This window comes from Phaethon aethereus (assembly GCF_964289735.1).
Source record: "Phaethon aethereus genome assembly, chromosome: 9".
Taxonomy (NCBI): Eukaryota; Metazoa; Chordata; class Aves; order Phaethontiformes; family Phaethontidae; genus Phaethon; species Phaethon aethereus.
In genome coordinates this window covers 7,775,030-7,793,408 of record NC_138585.1, presented here as the reverse complement: position 1 = coordinate 7,793,408, position 18,379 = coordinate 7,775,030, and the positions used below count along the sequence as shown (strand labels likewise).

General features: G+C 38.4%; 1 protein-coding gene across 2 annotated transcripts in view; it reads right to left on the bottom strand.

Moving 5' to 3' along the window:
* Positions 1–924: 924 nt before the first annotated feature.
* PXYLP1 (2-phosphoxylose phosphatase 1) overlaps positions 925–18,379 on the bottom strand; it is a gene marked incomplete at both ends in the record, with an annotated part of 39,639 nt that continues 22,184 nt past the window's right edge. For both annotated transcript variants that reach the window (XM_082003735.1, XM_082003734.1), the window contains 4 exons: positions 925–1,856; positions 4,398–4,537; positions 14,467–14,593; positions 15,519–15,680. In XM_082003735.1, coding sequence (XP_081859861.1) covers positions 925–1,856; positions 4,398–4,537; positions 14,467–14,593; positions 15,519–15,680 — 1,361 coding nt within the window. The remainder of the gene's footprint in view (positions 1,857–4,397; positions 4,538–14,466; positions 14,594–15,518; positions 15,681–18,379) is intronic.

Sequence of the window (18,379 nt, the reverse complement as noted above, 5' to 3'; positions counted from 1 at the left end):
TCAGCTACAAAATTTTCTTAGTGTTTAGTCAAGCTGCCTCAAGGAGTCACTATTTCAAATTCCTAAAACATCGATTTGTTCCATAGCACAGCAGCTTGAACATGTTCACAACGGGAAAGACCCCAACACTTGACCATAAAATTGATTTCTAATCCTAATTTCCCACTCAAGTTTAGTGGTAATGTCAGTGTTTGCTATCTATTTTAATGTCGCAAGACCTTTACATATTTCTAGACTGTGTTCGAACTACTGAAAGTGCTGAAAGTGCGACCAAAGAATAGAGTTTTGTATCCATTTTCCAGTACACTTTTCTCTGGCACTGGCAACAATACCAAGTATTCATAGGTCTGTGAGGTCAAAAAGGCACACGCTCAGTTGTACATGCTCAGATACACACATGCACTTTGCTTTAAAGACCCGCCCCCAAATATCAAAATGCTTCTTTTTGAGTAGGGAGCTTCAAGAATTCCTTACAAACGGTTTAATGCAGGTGCCTGGAATTTATAAATACCTTGATACAAACTGCTTAAACTGACTGAGATGGTGGAAAAAAAAATGGGGTTTGTTTTAAACTTACGGTATCCAAGTATTACTCTCGAATACAGAGAAACAAAGTCTATGCTCTCTCACTCTATCAAGCGACGTCCAGGTTACAGTAGCCCATGTGATTTATCATTTCATTACAGTTAACAGTGCATATGTGAGCGTACACATATACATAACACTCCCCCAGTATTTGTTCTTCTACTGGAGACCATCTGCAGTCTGAATGAATATAAAACTATGTGAAGAACATTTCAAGCAATATCCTTCTGTACTTACACATACAAGTACAAGAAATAATAAAACTGAACTGTACCTCAACCAGAAAACAGACTTTCACTGACACGCAAGCTAACATTGCTTCCTTTTCACTTTCCTTCCCTACAGTGGTCTTCTACGACATGCATCATAATAACTAGTGCTGTTAAAAACCAAGAACATATCCCTCTTGACAAAGCTAACAAATTTTTCTAGTGGGCACATCGGCTTGCTGGAACGTTTATAATAATCCTTGCAAAACGAGGTCTGGAATGTGACATCAGCACCATTATACAGGATGCGGATAAAGTGTTCTTTGGGTCTCTTCCCATCCTGCCACAGCTCAAAAACTAATCTGGCAGCAAATCTTGGAAATCTGGCCTCTGTAATGCCCAAGGCACTAAGAACAGGTGACAACGTGACATCGTGTGCAGAGTAAAGAACAAATACTTCTTCTTTCTTGCCTTCTGCAATACGCTGTAGCCGATTAACAGTCTGGTTGAGAAGAGGATGAGTAGCCAATAGTGCATACAAGAAATAGAGTTTCTTTTCCTGTCTCTCTCTCTCATCCTCCAACTGATGTCTTTTGATAACTTTGAAGTGTTCCATACCAATGCAACCAGTTTTGGTACACGGAAAACTGACGTTGTGACAAAAATAGCACAGGAGAGAATCTATGGGGTTAGAAGCTCTCAACTGCCTGGTGGGAATGCCTACAATCTTTGCCATATCCACATATATTTTCTCCAAATCATTGTTTTTCACCCGTAAACTGTACTGTCTGCGCTGTTCCTCTTCCAGGTAGTGGTTTCGCATAGGACAGTCGCAGCTTCCAGAGCAAAAAATGGTGCTCCACTGATGCCTCATGTTAATTTTCTTCCAGTCAAAATCTGGCAAGAAAGTGTAGAGCAGTGCCAGTGCACTCTGCAGGGTTCGACTTTTTCCTGTCGTCTCCAAGTAGAGCTGTTTTGCTGTCCAGTCACTCAGAAGCAGTTTATGTTTGTTTATATAAATTTCTCGTAACAGTTGTCCATTTCGCAAGTGTTGTACAACCCCTGGAAGAGATTTTTTTTAAAGAAGTTACAACACATGATTAGCATATTCTTGGTTCTGGAGAAAAAATAAAATACACAGTTAGCAGTCTTACTGATAAATGCACCATTAGTTAAAGGGTTATGAAATTTAAAACTGAACTTCACCTACGCTTGACTATTAGCAAAATTGCACAAAATAGATACTCGCTTTTCTTCAGTATTTCTCAGATTCCAGGAGCGAAAGTGAGATACAGATAGAAAAAGCTGGTTCCATAAAATTTCTTTAAAACCTTAGTGGTTTAATGTTTGATCTTTGGACTAGAGGCACAGACCGAATGTGTCTAATGATTACAAAAGTAAGATGGTTATGGAGATGGATGCAGGCTGCATCTGAGCCAGCTTTTCAGACAGGCAGCGAACGCTGTGCTCCCCGCAAATTTACGACAGCCAGTGAAAGTACCAGCAGTCAGGAACAGAACATAAACTAGTGTGTAAACTCACAAAACACAGAGGCAAGGTGTGGCAATCGCAGCAAACTTCCTTTTCCATCTTTCTTCAGGAAGTACTCAAACCGCTTGATAATTCTTACAGTAATGCTCCCCTTTATCGAGCTGGAAAGGAAGAGGGTGCGTATCCTTCTCTTTACCCCGGCATCCACCTCGCTTGTGTTATCCTCTCACAGCAGAGCAACAGGCATGAACCCTTTACGCACTAGGACATTTTTGTAACTTGCTACAGGCAGTAGGAGCCCCAAACAGTAACTCGGTTACAAGCTGTGTGCAGGATGAATCCGCTTTCTCACGCAACGTGCTGTGTTAGGAAGAGTTCCTTGGTAACCTGATTAGATTTCTCCCGAGGTCACTTTGTAAAACTTGACATTGGCCTAACAAATACTCCTCCTGATGGGATCCCAGAACGTGTGAGGATTTGAAAGGCAAATTTTGGACTCAAAAATACCAGAGATTCCTGGAAAGACGGGTGTCCAAAGGAAAATGGTGCCAATTCCCCAAGTCTTCAACACTATTTTAATTCTCTCTAGTGAGTCTCTAAACTCATTGACTACCCAGACCCACTGTGATATGCCCTTTCAGTCACAGGTATTTAAGATAAAAAGAGCAACACAGTTAAAAGCAAGGTGTGGGAATAAAATGGAATGGAACAAGATTAAAATTTGAAAAGACGCAGGAGAAGAGAAAAGTATTATTAATGTGAATTTTCTAATTAAATTAATGAATGCTGAAGAGAAAAATCCACATGTGACTAACTCTTTTCAAATCACTTTTCTACGCAGTTGTGCAACAGTATGTTTCCACATGTTTGTGGGAAAGCACTCCTGTATTTTCGTTTCTGACACACTGCTACAAATACATGCAGAACAGTGCAGGAAGCAAACACACGGACTTCAGTTCATACCAGGTCAGCTGGCTATTCTTGTTGGAGAACACAATTCCACGAGCTGTGCAATCTGTGAAAATCTGTTTCTTACAGTGTCAACTTTCTTCTGTACTTCTGTCTTCTTACCTTTTGTTCCCCTCATGTTTTCTACCTCCCACTGACAGCAGCCCCAGACCCTTTCCCATGGCCCTTTTATCACTGCTCTGGTCCAGCACTACCTCCGCTTTCCCTCTCCAATCCCAAACGCCCGCAGCCCCACGATACTCACAGCTCTCCACATATCTTCTTCTACACAGTCAAATCCCTGACTGCAACACTTCCAGTTACCTCCCATCTCCCCTACCCTTTCGGTATAAGCTAGGTATGTTCACTAGCGGAGTTCAGCAACCTTTCTCTCAGTGGTAGTGTTAATGAAGACTCAAAACTTCGTTTTTAAAGAAGTTGCTTGGAATTTAATTGATGATATTTTCACCTTTTCTCCCAATACCTAGCTCAGCAGACCTGATAGATGGAATAAGAAAATAAGCTTCATCTTCCTGTGATGAAACACACATCAATAAATAGCCAGAAAACATGCTTTGTTAAAAAGCAGGGGGATGAGAGGGAGGGTGGGGGAAGAAAAACTAAACTACATGTTTAGAAGTTTTTCAGTTTTCGTAGTACAAGCATCAAATAAGTCTGTTACATCTGAATCTCTTGCAGGGGACACAGTTAATTAAATCACAGGTAAAAACTGGCAACTAAGCGATTCTTCTTCAGTTCCACGGCCACTCTGAATCACAAACCAATCAGTAAAAGAGTGCCAGGTCTTCCTCGGGAGAGATTGAGCAATGCCATTTTTCACAAGGGTGACAAAGCAATTTTGTGGTATGGAGCAACATTAAGGAAAGGTGCTCTGACTTGTTACAAATAAAGTTAAAAGACATGCCATGCGTGATCAATCTGTCACAGAATTGGCAAGCATGGTTTCTAGAACTGTTACCACTTTTAGGGCAGAGAGTCTAATACTTTATTCATATCCCAGCATAACCTAGGGTACAACCAACATTATAAACTCCCCATTAAAAAAAGCATTTATTTCAATATAAGGAAAAACAGAATATCCTTGTTCATGCAGACTGTATTTAACGGAGCAGAAGAAAAGACAAAGCTGCTATGGGAACTTACCTGTCTGTGTAAGCTCTCCCATTTCACACAAAGAATGACTAGGGTAACGAGGCAGGCTGCTTAGGGAACCATCCATTTGGGCTGCAGACCCTTTGGACATATGTTTAATGAAAGCTTCAAGCTGAGGATGAGAAGGTTTCCTAGAGAGGTAAACCAAAATGTGAAAACTTCCAAAAGCATATGGGAAAGCAGCTCAAGAGAGTCAAGTATTCTAAGTATGTCAGCCCAGAAATTTCATGGTGTGAGGTTATTGCCACTGAGACAACATCTGCTCTTACTCAGGACTTCTGCAAGTATGCGAAAGAAATGTAAGTACTTACTAACTGCCAAAGAACTATAGGGAAACCGATGTCTTCTCATGTTAAAATTATGATACCTTTCGGTAAGTAATTTGGAAATAATTTTTTTGAATGTAGTCACTAATACTGTTGTGAATTAAGAAAAAGAACTCCTTACCAAAAAATACTTTCTCCAGTTTCTGAGGTGCCATTGCACTTTAACACCAAAGCCAAAGGCACTAACAATCCCAAGGGGTTCAAATAACCAGTATTTTAAGTAGATGATCTTGAAGGAATTCTCAAGTTTTGTAATGTACAATGCTGATTACAATCTCAGCCTTTATTTCCAATTACTTCAGGCTTCAAATCAAATAGCACATGTAGCCTCAGTTAGGTGGTACCTGGAAAGTAGTATCCAGTGGCCCCATTAAAACTGGAAGTCATTGTTTTGAGTATTGTACTATTACATGGGAAGAAAGAGGCCAATGCTGCTGGACACTTAAACAGGTAAGATACTGCCACAATGCAAGTAATGAATACAACTGGAAAAAGGATATACGCAAAAAAAGTCTAGGTTAACTCACTGAAACAGAATTCAAGTCAGTGAAAGAATGCTTAGATCTCCTAACCTGGTCTGCAGATTTCAAATACACTACAGACTCAGTTCACTGTCGTACCATTGCGCTGAAAACTACATCTACACACCAGTCCACAAACACTAACTGAAAGGGATTTAAACCTTTAGAAAAATAAAACGATCACACTTCTACACATACATACGTAGGGATTTCTTCGTTAAACGTCAACCTTCAACAAGTGTCACACAGTCAACTCTCTACTTTTGTGCAGAACTAAATCAGAAACTGTTTGGCAACCCAACTCTGCCCCGGATGGTTCTCATTTTAATAGGACTTTTAGCCGGAATATGTTTTTGTGGGGTTTTTTTTTTATGTTGCTCACAAAAAGATACGTATATATAGAGAAAGAGGATAAATTTGGTCAGAGAACTTTTACAGAAGCCTGGGGTTTGTGTTTATGGTTCATATTTACACTTTGTTAAAACCATAAACTGTGTTGATACAAAAACCTCAGGCCTGGGAAAAAAAAAAACCCTTGCAGAGTTGCAGGAACCACAAGAGGGAGCAATAACACTACTGAAGTATAGAGAAGTGTCTGGCATCAAAGTTTACTAGGACAAAGACGTTCACGTTTACATAGAGGAGCCAACTGAGAAACTCTCTTAAATGAGAAAGCACCTCCTGCAGAGCTATGCTCACAGCATCCATATACAGGAGGTTTCATAAGAATCAGTGCCTCTTTCAACAGAAAGGTAGCTCATTGTCATAGTTTTATAAAACTTGATTTTTCCAGTATTTAATTTACTTGCAGAAACAAAAATGTTGGGAGGAAAATGTTACAATAAATTATGGTACAACCGCCAGTGAGAAAAAAGGCAAAATGAGGGAAAAATAGAGCCAATTTATGACATTCTAGACCCACAGCTTCCTCTCTATTATAATTTTAACACCACAAATGACGATTAATATTTGAGAACCAGAGGTCCGTAAAAAAGCTTTGTTCCTTTCGAAAGCAACGGAGGCTTCCTCTTGCACGAAGCATGCATTAGAAAGCTTAATCCATCCCCAGAGTGAATTTCGAAACAGAACTTTTGTACATGGCACTATTTTCACAATCCAGCAGTGCAATCTAAAACCGGAAGAATTAAATTGAGAAAATTAAATTAGCAAATAGCTTTTTAAGCTTATTACAGATGTAGCAAGCTGAACTACCAATTTTCTAAACCTTGCACTTTAAAAAACTCTAAACATGAATAAACCGTGCATCACAATTTGCCTTAAACCCTGATTACTTAATTAGCCAGTTCCACAGATACACGTGCATGAAAACTAAACGAACTGCGTCCTCCATTCTGCTGCTTTTGCTGCTTTGCTCACAAAAACCTGAGTTCTAGTGGAATCAAACCCGTACTGATAAAACTATCAGCAATCACTTGTGGGAAGGAAGAAAAGAGAGAAGAAAGAAAAGTATTTATCAGTGCTTTGCAAAAAGATTTATCTAAAAAATGGCAGGCAAGCTAAACTAATGTCCAAGATAAAATAATAAAGTGTATGATAATCGATAAAATTCTATTCTAATGTACTACTTACAGCTTTTCATATACATATGTAGATGCAAGTTACTTCACTTTGGACGACATTATAACTACTACATTATTTTTAAAGTGAGGACAAGTTAAGCACATGCTTGCAGAAATTAATTTTGAAATATGATTGTTAGACATATTTCTGAATATAAATTCAAAGCTTACTACTTGTTAAATATATTCAGGGCTGGGGGAGGATATGAAATAATAGAAATAAGAGCCATTCTGCCGGAAGGCTACGATATACTTTTATCCTGAATGTAATCCTCATGTATGTAACCACATTCGGAACATACCAGCAATTCTCCTGATTAACCCCGTACAACTGAGGAAGTAAAAACTTATTTTTCTCAACAGCAACATTTACAGCATCACTCAGGCTACTGGTTAACAAATGATTCCCCGCCCTGCCCCAATGCTTTTATTTAGAATACGAATCCTCCTGTTGAATTGGCCAGTTTGGAGATGCGGCAGGAGATGGAGTATCTAGGCAACAGCTAAGAGTGCGGGGACTGTCTGAGCAGGAAGCGAAGAAAATTACTCAGTTGTACAGTTGAAAAGGCTGAAATTTCCTTCAAATTTTATTTCCATAAAAGCAGTCAGAAAATAAAAACGGGCTAAAGAGATATCTATTAGATACATAAAGAGATATTCTGTAATTTGCTGGACATTACAACGGTCAGCTACCACATTTGGGAAACGTCTTAATACAATAAATATTTCACATTTTGTCAGAGCATGGAATGGCTTTTCACCTAACACCACGAGTAATAGCCATACATTTTCATAATTTTGGACATTTATTTCCCACTGTTAATGTCTGTTAACTTGCCTTTTAGTGGTTTTATTGTTGTATTTATCTGTAGCAAATAGTAATTTTATATTTATCTGTAACAAAACTGAGGATGCTTCTTTTCCCTCGATGAATTCAGCTTGTCTTTTTGTTATTTACGAACTAAACACCGGGATAACAGATCCCAGATTTAATAGCGCAGTTTTCATGCACTAGCATTAAAATGGACCGGGATTTCAATCCTTATTTAACATTTAAATATCTTATTTGTAAAGGTCTTAAAAAGCTTTAATACCGAAATGTCATCCCTTTATTGCTACCCTGTAACCCGTGTACACGGAAAGAAATCATACTGTGCAACTATTTGAACTATACGTGTATTTCTGTCAGCAACTGAGTTGACATCCTTCAATAAAAATTTCCCTTTTCCTTGAGAAGTTTAGGTACAAAAATGTAGAGTTCGGGTTTCTTTATGAGAAGCAAACACTAACTTGCTAGTTGTTCTGAATTAGCACAGCAAAGTGAGAAATACAGTACCAGAGCGAGCATATGCACATGACACCTCAGAAAATCTGCCAATAGATTTTGGTTGGCTTAGCTATAATGGCACTAAATACTGTGGCAGAAAATACATTTATTGCTTCTATTATATTTGTGCAAAGGTATGAAATATAACTCATGCAGCTTAACGTTAAGTTCAAACATATTATACAGCAAAGCCTCAAGCCTTGCACAGCAGCACTCAGACTTTGTTGTAGGACATTTTTGCACCTCACCCCCATGAGACTAACTGAATTCAAGACTTCAAGGCCGGTATTTAGGAACTGCTATGGGAGACAGGGGAGCTTTCTGCCCCTCGATAAAATGATGCTCAGACTGTTTGAGCGCACTGAAGCCTCTTTCGGTAAGAGGGCAACTCTTTGAGCTAATTGCCTTTGTTTAAAAACAAATAAAAATAAAATAATAATAGTAATATCATCATGACCACAATCACAGCATGAAGACCATTTCTGGACTTGATAGTTAATTCACAGAACGAGAAGAAAATCATCCTTGCTTCTCAGGGCTACTTGTCTCGGGACCACTCAGGAAAATATTGCTATTGATTCATATTGTTTATTTGTGAAACGCTTTATTCCCCAGTGATCCTTGTGAGCAGAAACTGTTTGTATGAAAGAACTAAAACATAAATAGAAATCAAATGTAGGGCAGAGTTTTGTTTCTCGTTTGGACCTAAGCTGCAAAGCAGACTCAACAAGGTCAATCTTGTCAGAAATTCCCCACCCCTCAGTCCTTAGGTTTATTAATTTTAGGACTACTTTTGAAGAAAATTAATTCCTTGATAGGAACAGGCTGAGATTCCTTTAACATTCTTTCCTATCAACGCTATTGGACCACTGAACTACTGCCTTATTTCTACTCTGTATACTGTAAAATGAAGTACAGTGTAAGCTTTGTTTCTTCAACAAGGTGGTCAACAAACCGCAGCATTCAGTCTGTCCTCTGACTCGTTAAATTGAATACTCTTTTGAACCACCTACAAATTTCAGACTACATATCTATAAAAATTGCCAAGTTAATCTAATTAAGATGAAGTACAGCAGTTAAGAAACAGATGTGGGAAGACATTATCTTGACAAGACTACATGCAACTACAATTTATTTAATAATTTACCTGTTCATAAAAATTCAAGAGTGGCATAAATAATGTACCTTCAGCACCACATAAGATGCTACAGACAAAAAAAATACGTTGGTCAAGGTTATTAAAAGAGAAACTGCAACAGAAGAAATACATTAATTACTGAGATCAATTAGAGTCATTTATTGAAAAGCTAAAACTGAATAGTTAATCAAGCAGAAAACTAACAGCAGATTACAGATGCTTCACGGAATTGAGGAAGGGTACACTTTTTATTCATTTACCTCCCTTACTGCACGGTGCCGTCCTCTCACAGCACTATACTCCAGAGTTCTGCAGCAGATCTACGTGCCTCAGGAAAGAACTTGCAGAGGTGGACATAGATACAAATGAGATACTGATTTTTTTTTTCTTCCCAAAGGGCATTTATCTACGCAAATATCACTTTTCTTAGTAAATGCAAAATTTGCAAAATCCAGGAGAACCAAACTTCTCACAGACAGCTGCAGAACCCTCAGTGCGTCACTTGGTGAGTAAACGGGAGCACACCAGGCACACACCGAGCTTCTGACAAAAGAACATTACCTTTTTGTAGCCGTATCATACCAGATTCTGTCTGCTAACCGTACCGAAAGCAAGTCTCTTTTCTCTTCACTTAAAATGCAAAAATTATTTTATAACTTCAAGCAAAAATAACATGTGTTTTCTGTCAAGTTCAAGTAGACAAAAAAGTGTCAGATCAAAGGACTACACTGTTTCCTTTCTAGAAGGAAAATGAATGGAAAGAGCCACTAAAAACAATAGGTTATTGTAGGCTACAAAAGAGATCCTTAAGACAGCATTAGTACTGTTGGGAGTTATTTATTGATAAAGTTCTTACAGCTTTTCCATTTTTGTAACAAACTCTAGAGTGATCCAGTCCACTGCTTTTCTGCATCTTAGACTAGAGAAGTCAGAAGAGGCCTCAGGAGACCTCTCTTCACCTAATTGCGGTCTGGATCATGCTTTGACCTCGCTCCAAGTCAAATCCATACCTCCTTTAGCTCACAGTATGTTGTCTGCCTCTCCTCTCATTTTTTTGGCCGTTTCAAGACATGTGCATATTGAACCAAAAATTAAAATATTTGTTACTAAGCTTCTTACGATGAACATCAACACCTCTCAAAATGCCTTAAAGCATATGCTAATTAACCCAGCATACTATCAAATTGTAGCAGTCTTCTGAAATCACTTTAGCATCTTCCAAAAAGCATTCCTTCTCTATCTCACAAACTCAGTGAAGAAACATTGCATATTTTTTTTAACTTTTGACATTTTAAGCATAAGATACAACGGGGAAAAAGAGTGGGAGATTAATTTATTCTCCCCTATAAGGAAACACTATAACGAAAGGATTTTCATAACATCATTCAATTAATTTCCTTGAGGGAAAAAAGTATATATTATTCAGTTCCCTTAGGAAATTTGCATCCAGAGCAATGAAAATAATACTGCTATTAATTGAAGTTTTAGATAGAAGGAATCTCCAAAGCATTTAATCCATTTGCTTATATTCATTCCACACTTATATGTCACGATCCGTAATTCACAAAACCGAAGCGTGACCTCAAGGCTATTTTGCATACCCATTAGAAGTCCATGGGGCTGTGGTATAATCTGCTTAATTAATGAATTCCATCAGCTGAATGCCAAGTCAAATAAAGAACAGACTGAATATGAGCAGCATACTTATCTGAAACTGAAGTCCAGAAAGCTTAAACAAGCCAGACTTTCAGTCAAACATCTCAACTTAATTACACAGCATCAAGAAACCTTCAGTTCAAAGGTAGCAATTATATTCCTTGTAATATTCTCAATATAAATACGTTTACAATCAAGCATCAAATTTACATCACAAAGGAATATAAGCCTGACTGCCAAACGCAGCATATAGCTTCCTGATGTTAAGTAATAAATGTTCCATTCAAAACAACGGCAGAAACAGTAACAATTCTAGCTTTATTCAGAAAGGTCAGCTTTAACACATCTGGACAGAACGGTACAGAGCCAACTCCCCTAATCTTTCTGCTGGCCTTTCAAAGTTGGCCGGGAAATTGTATTTTATATAAACTTTGTTCTCAAGGAGACAAGGTCTTTTTGGTTCTCCACTCGTTTTTAGTGGCTGTGAATCGCAGTGGATGGATCATCTACACAGTGATGATCTAACGCTTCCTAAAACAGTAACAGCCAAGGATATTTACACTGCTGGCCTCCTCACAGCCTGACACTATGCCCTCTTAACTGCTTGACGTGGTCATTCTGTTGGCAGTGTCAAAAGCTGCACTACTTCCCTGCCTTTTATAGACAGTTTTTCTGACTCCTCAGCCTTCATGTTGTATTCCTTCCCTGAAACTGAAGTGGAAATAACTATAAAAGCTTCTCTGACAAATACAAAACTAAGGTGTCATGTGGCACTGTAATGTTGAGAAATACAGGTACTCGTCCAACATTGTCACTTGCAGTTAGCATCTTTGCAATAAAGTTCTCTCGCATAAATTCTAACGTGACAGATATTGAGCAAGATCAGAAGATCAGAGCCTTTAAGAACTCCAAAAGGAATCTAGATCATATTTCTTTACTTAGTATTTCATGCTGTAAATAATCTCACCCCTTAAAAGCAAGTCATTAAAAATGTTATCATAGCTATTAGCAAATGAGTCATTTTTTATCTTGTTAGAGAAATTAATTGCCCACTCAACTACATGGCACAGATAACTGCAGTTTGGTCTCCCTCCTGTCTGCAATCTCAGTGCTGCATATCTAATTACAGAAAGCCAGTCAGCTCGCAGCAGGCACAGAACACTGGTGGGGTTGGGCACCTCCCAAAAAATTCAAATTTCTCTTGGAGGATGTTAGATAAGACCACTGAATGCCACTTCTTGACAAAACAAGCATTTTGGTGGAAGTTGAAGTATGAATAAAGAAAAGAAGCAGCCAGCATGATAGCGGAGGAAAGGTGTTGCGGCTTGCTTTTTTTAAATGGCACGATGTAAAAGGTTCCAGACCACTATCACCTATAAAACTTGTGCAGTATAACCAGAAAATCAGACATTTTGGTTTGTGTTTATAGACAGGCATTCCGAAAGAGTAGTCTCCTTTCAAAAAAGGAGGATATGGTTTTGGTCAATTTTGGATTTTGATACTTGTAGCAAGCAGCTAGGAAAGATGTAAGTGCATATATACACTCTAAAACCAGTGAAATTAGAAGCTATCTGAAGCTTGAAAATTCCAACGCCATATTACCTATAAAAAGCAGATTCCTTATGTCTATTTTTCTTCCATTTTACTCTTGAAAATGTATACTTATATATTTTTGTACACATTGTAGACAAATGTGAATATATGTGGAATACTGTGTTTTTCCTCTGTTTAGAGGAAGAAAATTGTAAATTTTCCTCTGTTTAGAACTTCATACAAAATGTAGGCAGATAGATAGGGTGCCTGAATATAACTTAGGAGCTCCTAAGTCAGCTTCCTACAAACAGGAGACACACAGCTGAGCTTAAAACTGATGACCATTTCAAATTTTCGTAGGATTACCCCCACCGCCATAACAGTAGCTTGATTCAGCAGCGATGGTTACTTTTCGATTACTCACGCCAGAGTAGCACTACAACACAGACTACGACTGAAGAGCATTGCAAGCTTTGCAAATTTCAGGACATCTACTAATAAGGGCAATTCCTTTTATGCAGCCAGACAGCTGAAAAGTAACATATTTCGGCTTTCTTCAGAGAAAGATCCGATTTGCTGATCATTTTCTGCCAGCCCTTGTGTCCACTACCACAGGTACCTAGTTAGTAAGCCTCTTTAACCAAGCTTCCCACCATCTTCACAAGTATGAGACGAAGCTGTACTCAATAATTAGTTTCAGGTATTCTTTCATATCACTTCAGCGTATTTTAGCAACATTCTTATTGTGCAATATTACTACTGCATTTGGTTTTTAATATACTTGAGCCAGAAACCAATGCAGGACTAGATATGAAAATTGGTTTGTTTTTTCAAGTGGAACTGCCGTGGACTAGCTAATCACAAACCCAGAAGTATACCATAGTCGTCCTCCTCCTTCAGAGAGAGCCTTTTGTTAAAAGCCCACTGAGGAAAAGCTGAAAGGCCAGAGTATTTAAGATATAAAGGACAAAATTGTAAATGCTACTGAGGACAGGAAGCCACTAAAATTTTAAGGAACACAGACCATGAATGTCTTAAAACAAGAAACACACGTAATACTACCACAGATCCTACTTAAAAGGAGAAAAAACACATGTAATCAAGCGAGCTAGGACACAGGTTGGTGATTTACATCATCACTGTTTATCTCTACCGCTCTACTCTAGGACTCATCTTTACCAATGAGTAAACTCTAAACAATAAAGAAAGGTTCTTCCACAAAGAAGAGAAGCCATTTAGGCCGTATCTACAGCTCAGACTGGTTCAGGTATTAAGGCAAGCATCAGCAATCTACAAAGACATCATGTTAGACAGAAGCACACTATACTGAAACACACAGGTAAATGATGTTTTAATGGCAATCAGACATAAATAACTTATGTGTGGCATATGACCGCTTAAACAATGAGCGGTAATTACAGGCAAGCGGTAGTTTTCAAGTAGCAAACAGTGCGCTTTCTGGTTAACTTGTATTTTTAAAATGTACAACCCCCATTTTTTTTCCTGAACTTTGACACAAATCGTTAATTTAAGGGAACTCTGATAAACTGTATTTCTGAAAAGAAAACCACAAATATCAGTTTTCCTATGGTAGGGACTGAGACCTTTTTGTATTCACACAAAAGGAAGCATGCTCAGCTGAAATGAGACACACATTCTCAAACACTGCACTTACATTTTGAAAATGTGTAGAAGCTTATCTAAGAGGAATGGTAATCTAAATATTCAATTAAATAGCTTTTGCTTTTTAAAGAAATACCAAGAATTTCTTCTGGTCTAAAGTGGTAACAGGTAATAGTTCCTGTTTCAAAGGAAATATTGTACACCACTGAGGGGGAGTGGGGTGTTAATCCCCAACAATACACAAAAGATCGTAAGTCACAACGTACTTCAAGCTGCATAAATTGTTTCCTGAAGAGGAACAAAATAATTTTCAAGCAACGCACACACTTAGGTATGACAAAAGCCACGAATTTTACCTGCTAGGCAGCAACATACAGTCAATGTCAGGTCTTTTTGTCTTGGGAATGGCATACAGCGGATACCTGTCGCCATGTCGAATCACCACTTGAACGGACACGAGCTTAAAATAATGAGGCGCATGACCTAAAGTGAAGAGGGGGGGGAAGATGCAAAAAGTTGAGTAAATGTTACCTAAATCTTTCCCTTGCACACATTTTCTTTAAGAAAAAAAAAAAGCGGGTATAATTAGCTTGACAGCTTTGGTATTGCAATGAAAGAAAACCCCCATAAGAAATGATAACGTACCATCCAAGAAAGATTTCACTTTAAATTGCAAGACAATTTATACAAGACGCAGGTGCCTAGCACATTCTCCACAGTACATCTAAAGTCCAACAACCATACAAGACATTATTCAAGCACTGAACTCTGCCAACACAGTAAGGTACCCCACATTTATGATGCCTCTCGGCCAGACCCCTGTCATAATGATGGACTTTGCAGCATGCCTAATTTGGAGCTTTATGATATACTAGTTTGTGATTTATTTTATATGCATTAGTGGGATACGCTAACGAGGGAATCCATTCAGACTAACTTGCTGCTGCAGCTGCTATAGGGTGAAGAATGCAAATGTGTCTTCTAGCTGACTATGTCTAATGGTTTGGAGTTCCAAAATTAATTACTTCTGGTTGGGTTTTTTTTTTTTTTCAGAATTCCAAGTCAACTGTTTTTCAGATGTTAATAATATAATTTGCAACACGGCTCACTTAGAATAAGCATTATAATTCAAATAGCAAATATCTGTATCATTCTCACCCCTTTCAATATTAGGCCTCCAAATGACCATTGACTAGAAGCAGAATCACTTCCAAAAATAAGACACAGAGGATACAAAGGGAAAAGAAAGAAGAACAGCATATTTTGAATTATATAAATGCAGCAACCAGCTGACATTTGCTGTAACTTCTCTAAGCACCAAAGAGCTGGCAATGCACAAAGTTACCGTTTCCACTGACAGCACATAGATGCAAGCAACTAAACCGTCGTTTGCATTCACAAAGCTTACCTTCCATGCTGCGTTCAGCAATGGTGGGAATATTGCAGTAAACATGAGCTTCATAAACAGGATCTATTGCAGGAGGCTCAGTCAGCAAATCAGGCATTATTCTCTTTCGGCTTTTAGGACTCAACGCATCTTCCCTGATGGGGTTTACTGGGATTAAATGCACTGAAAGATACAAAACATACAGGATATACCTTTAGGAGGGTTTAAGGATGTATAGGACGACTTTTTTTTTTCTTTAAAGTAATTCTGCACAAAGACTACCATTTCCATGAAAGCATGCCACTCTACAGTTTAGATCTTTGTTGCGAATTTTTCATGATTGTCAAAAAGGTAAGCCCAGAGAGCTCTTTAGCAAAGTCAATGCTTGGCTAAGACTACAGAAATACATCTGGATGTAGAACAACTCTGCCTTTTGCACTCTTCTTGAAGCTGCTTTTTCTGTCAGTCTCTCATGAAGCTTTAAGAGCATGAATAGGAAGAAAAGGGCCACAACAGGCCCAGCTGTCTCTCATCATTTAAACTTTAGAACTCAGGTTGAAGGACATCAGCAAAAGATACAGCACAGTTAATGACGATGGTACTACAAACCACTGGGAAAACAAAGCAGCCAAGATTGAAAGGGCTGGTTTGTCCATCATGTTCGTTACTAATCCCAGCCCTTACATGGCTACCTTGCCAGCCTTAAACAGTCTGACTTATCTAAAGAAGATGCACGCAAAATGTATTTGTCGAAATGTAACGAGATTACCACAAAAAAATGTTAAATACAAAGAAATGCAGTTAATGCTTGCACACAGCAGGGAAATTAACAGCAATACCACCACTAAGTCTTCTGACACGTAGAAGCATGCTGAACATATCTGAATTTAAGGCCAGGGTTGTATTGCCAATGTCTCTTTACCTTGTCTTGATGTGAAAGCACTAGTTAATTTATGAGCCTTACAAGACTACACTTGTGGTAACAAATGCCCACATTTTTCTTCTATTAGTATTTTTTGGTATTTGAACACAGGCAGATTTAGAGGTGAAAATGAGGAAGAAAAGTGTGTGTATTTTTACCCCATTCGTCTTCTGTGGTGAGAGGAAAAATCGAAAAAAGACAGAAAGAAAAGACAAGAGAACAAATTTTGAAGCAGAATTTTACTAATTCTTCTGGGTCAGTTCCTCAGTCGCATCTTGACTCCCAGTCCTCATTTAGAGCTGAATTTGTTCCGCAGTAGAGAGTTTTGCGGACAAAGAAAACCAAAGACAACAGCAAACTGAAGGGAACCACATAAAGATTTTAAGAGCACATAGCCGTTAACATAGCACAGACTCTTCATTCTTACACTACAATACACTACTTTAAATATTTTTTCGTGGTTTCCCTTTGCCTGCCAAAACCAGAATTCAAGCATTTTCCATACCCTTGCCAGTGTTGTTGACATGGCTAATACCTGCGAAGTGCAGTGACTAAACTTTTCCTTAAGCCGTTTCAGATTTTGCACGTGACTGCCCACAGCACTGTGCTTAGCGAGAACACTGAACTGTAATTTTGACTTTGGCACTTAAACTGCAGAGCTCAGCTGCCATTCCACCATTTATTTACCAGACTCATTTTTTAGCTCCTTCCGTGCTAAGACTCACATTGCTGTGAGACATTGCAAACCACTGGCCAAGAAACTCTAGTGGTAACACAGAGCCTTGGCAATATCTATCAGAAGTTGATAACTCTGGTTTGAAGGGGGCTTGGAGCAAATTTGTGTTTGGGGTATAAATCCCAAACCTCAGAATGTGTTACAACAGTTGCTGGACTCTACAAAGACAAGTGTTAGTAGTTGCCTGAAGAGTATAAATGGGAAATGACAGCAGTTATGTTGTATTGGTCAAGCTTCCTAGGCAGAAAAGGTTAGGCACAACAACTCTTGAGCTTTCTCTTAACAATTTTCTCTACAGCAACCGGCAACATTGCTACTGCTCACTTAATGTCACAAAAACATACAGAGTTAGCTTAAGCACTCATGAAGGTAATGTAACTCCGTTCAGCTTTGACCCCTGCGTGTTTCAGAAGACCGGGGAAAACACATCCCAAGAGCAACAGCTACAAACTCCGGTGCTAAAATTTGGTTGGGAGATTTAAAAGCAAAATAAGGAATCTAATTTTTTATCTAAGACAGTTTTAACTACAAAAAAATTATCAGATCTAACAGATCTCATCCCTACACTAAGTATTAACTACAGCAGTTCACAGATGCATACATTATGTTATTAAGATCAAGTGCCTACAATTCATGGGGCCAAATATTTTGTTTGCAGATAGCAAGTCTCGTTTCTAATCAACCTAGTTGAATAAATACTTTACCAGTGCCAGACAAATTTAAGAAGAAGGAAAAGCACTACATCTTAGAAAGAAGAATCTACTCTATTTAAAATATTAAAATAAAATCGAATATTAAAAATAGCACCTACAGGATTATCATATTACATGTTCGAAGTTTAAAAAGCCACTGACAGAACACCCTTAAAGGAGACTCTTAAGTCAACCCAGCAGTTATGGGTACAACGTAAGACTATTTTGTGGACTGGAAATGGACTGAGAGGTTAGGAGTAACAATAGTTCATGTAATTAATTAAAAAAAAGTTTATTAAAAACTATCCTATTCTAAATGCTGCTGCTAACTACATGTACTAATTACTTAGTAACAGCTGGTAAATATTGCCCTTACTGTATGATGAATAAGCTTGGCTTATGCCAGAGAAGAGGGGACACAGCATTTCCCCACTGAACTACTACCACCCTGTCCAAGCCCAGGTATCTCAGGCAGGGACTGGGCTAAAGGAGCTTCTAACTTTGAAACCACCCCGGGCATAACCCTGTTGTC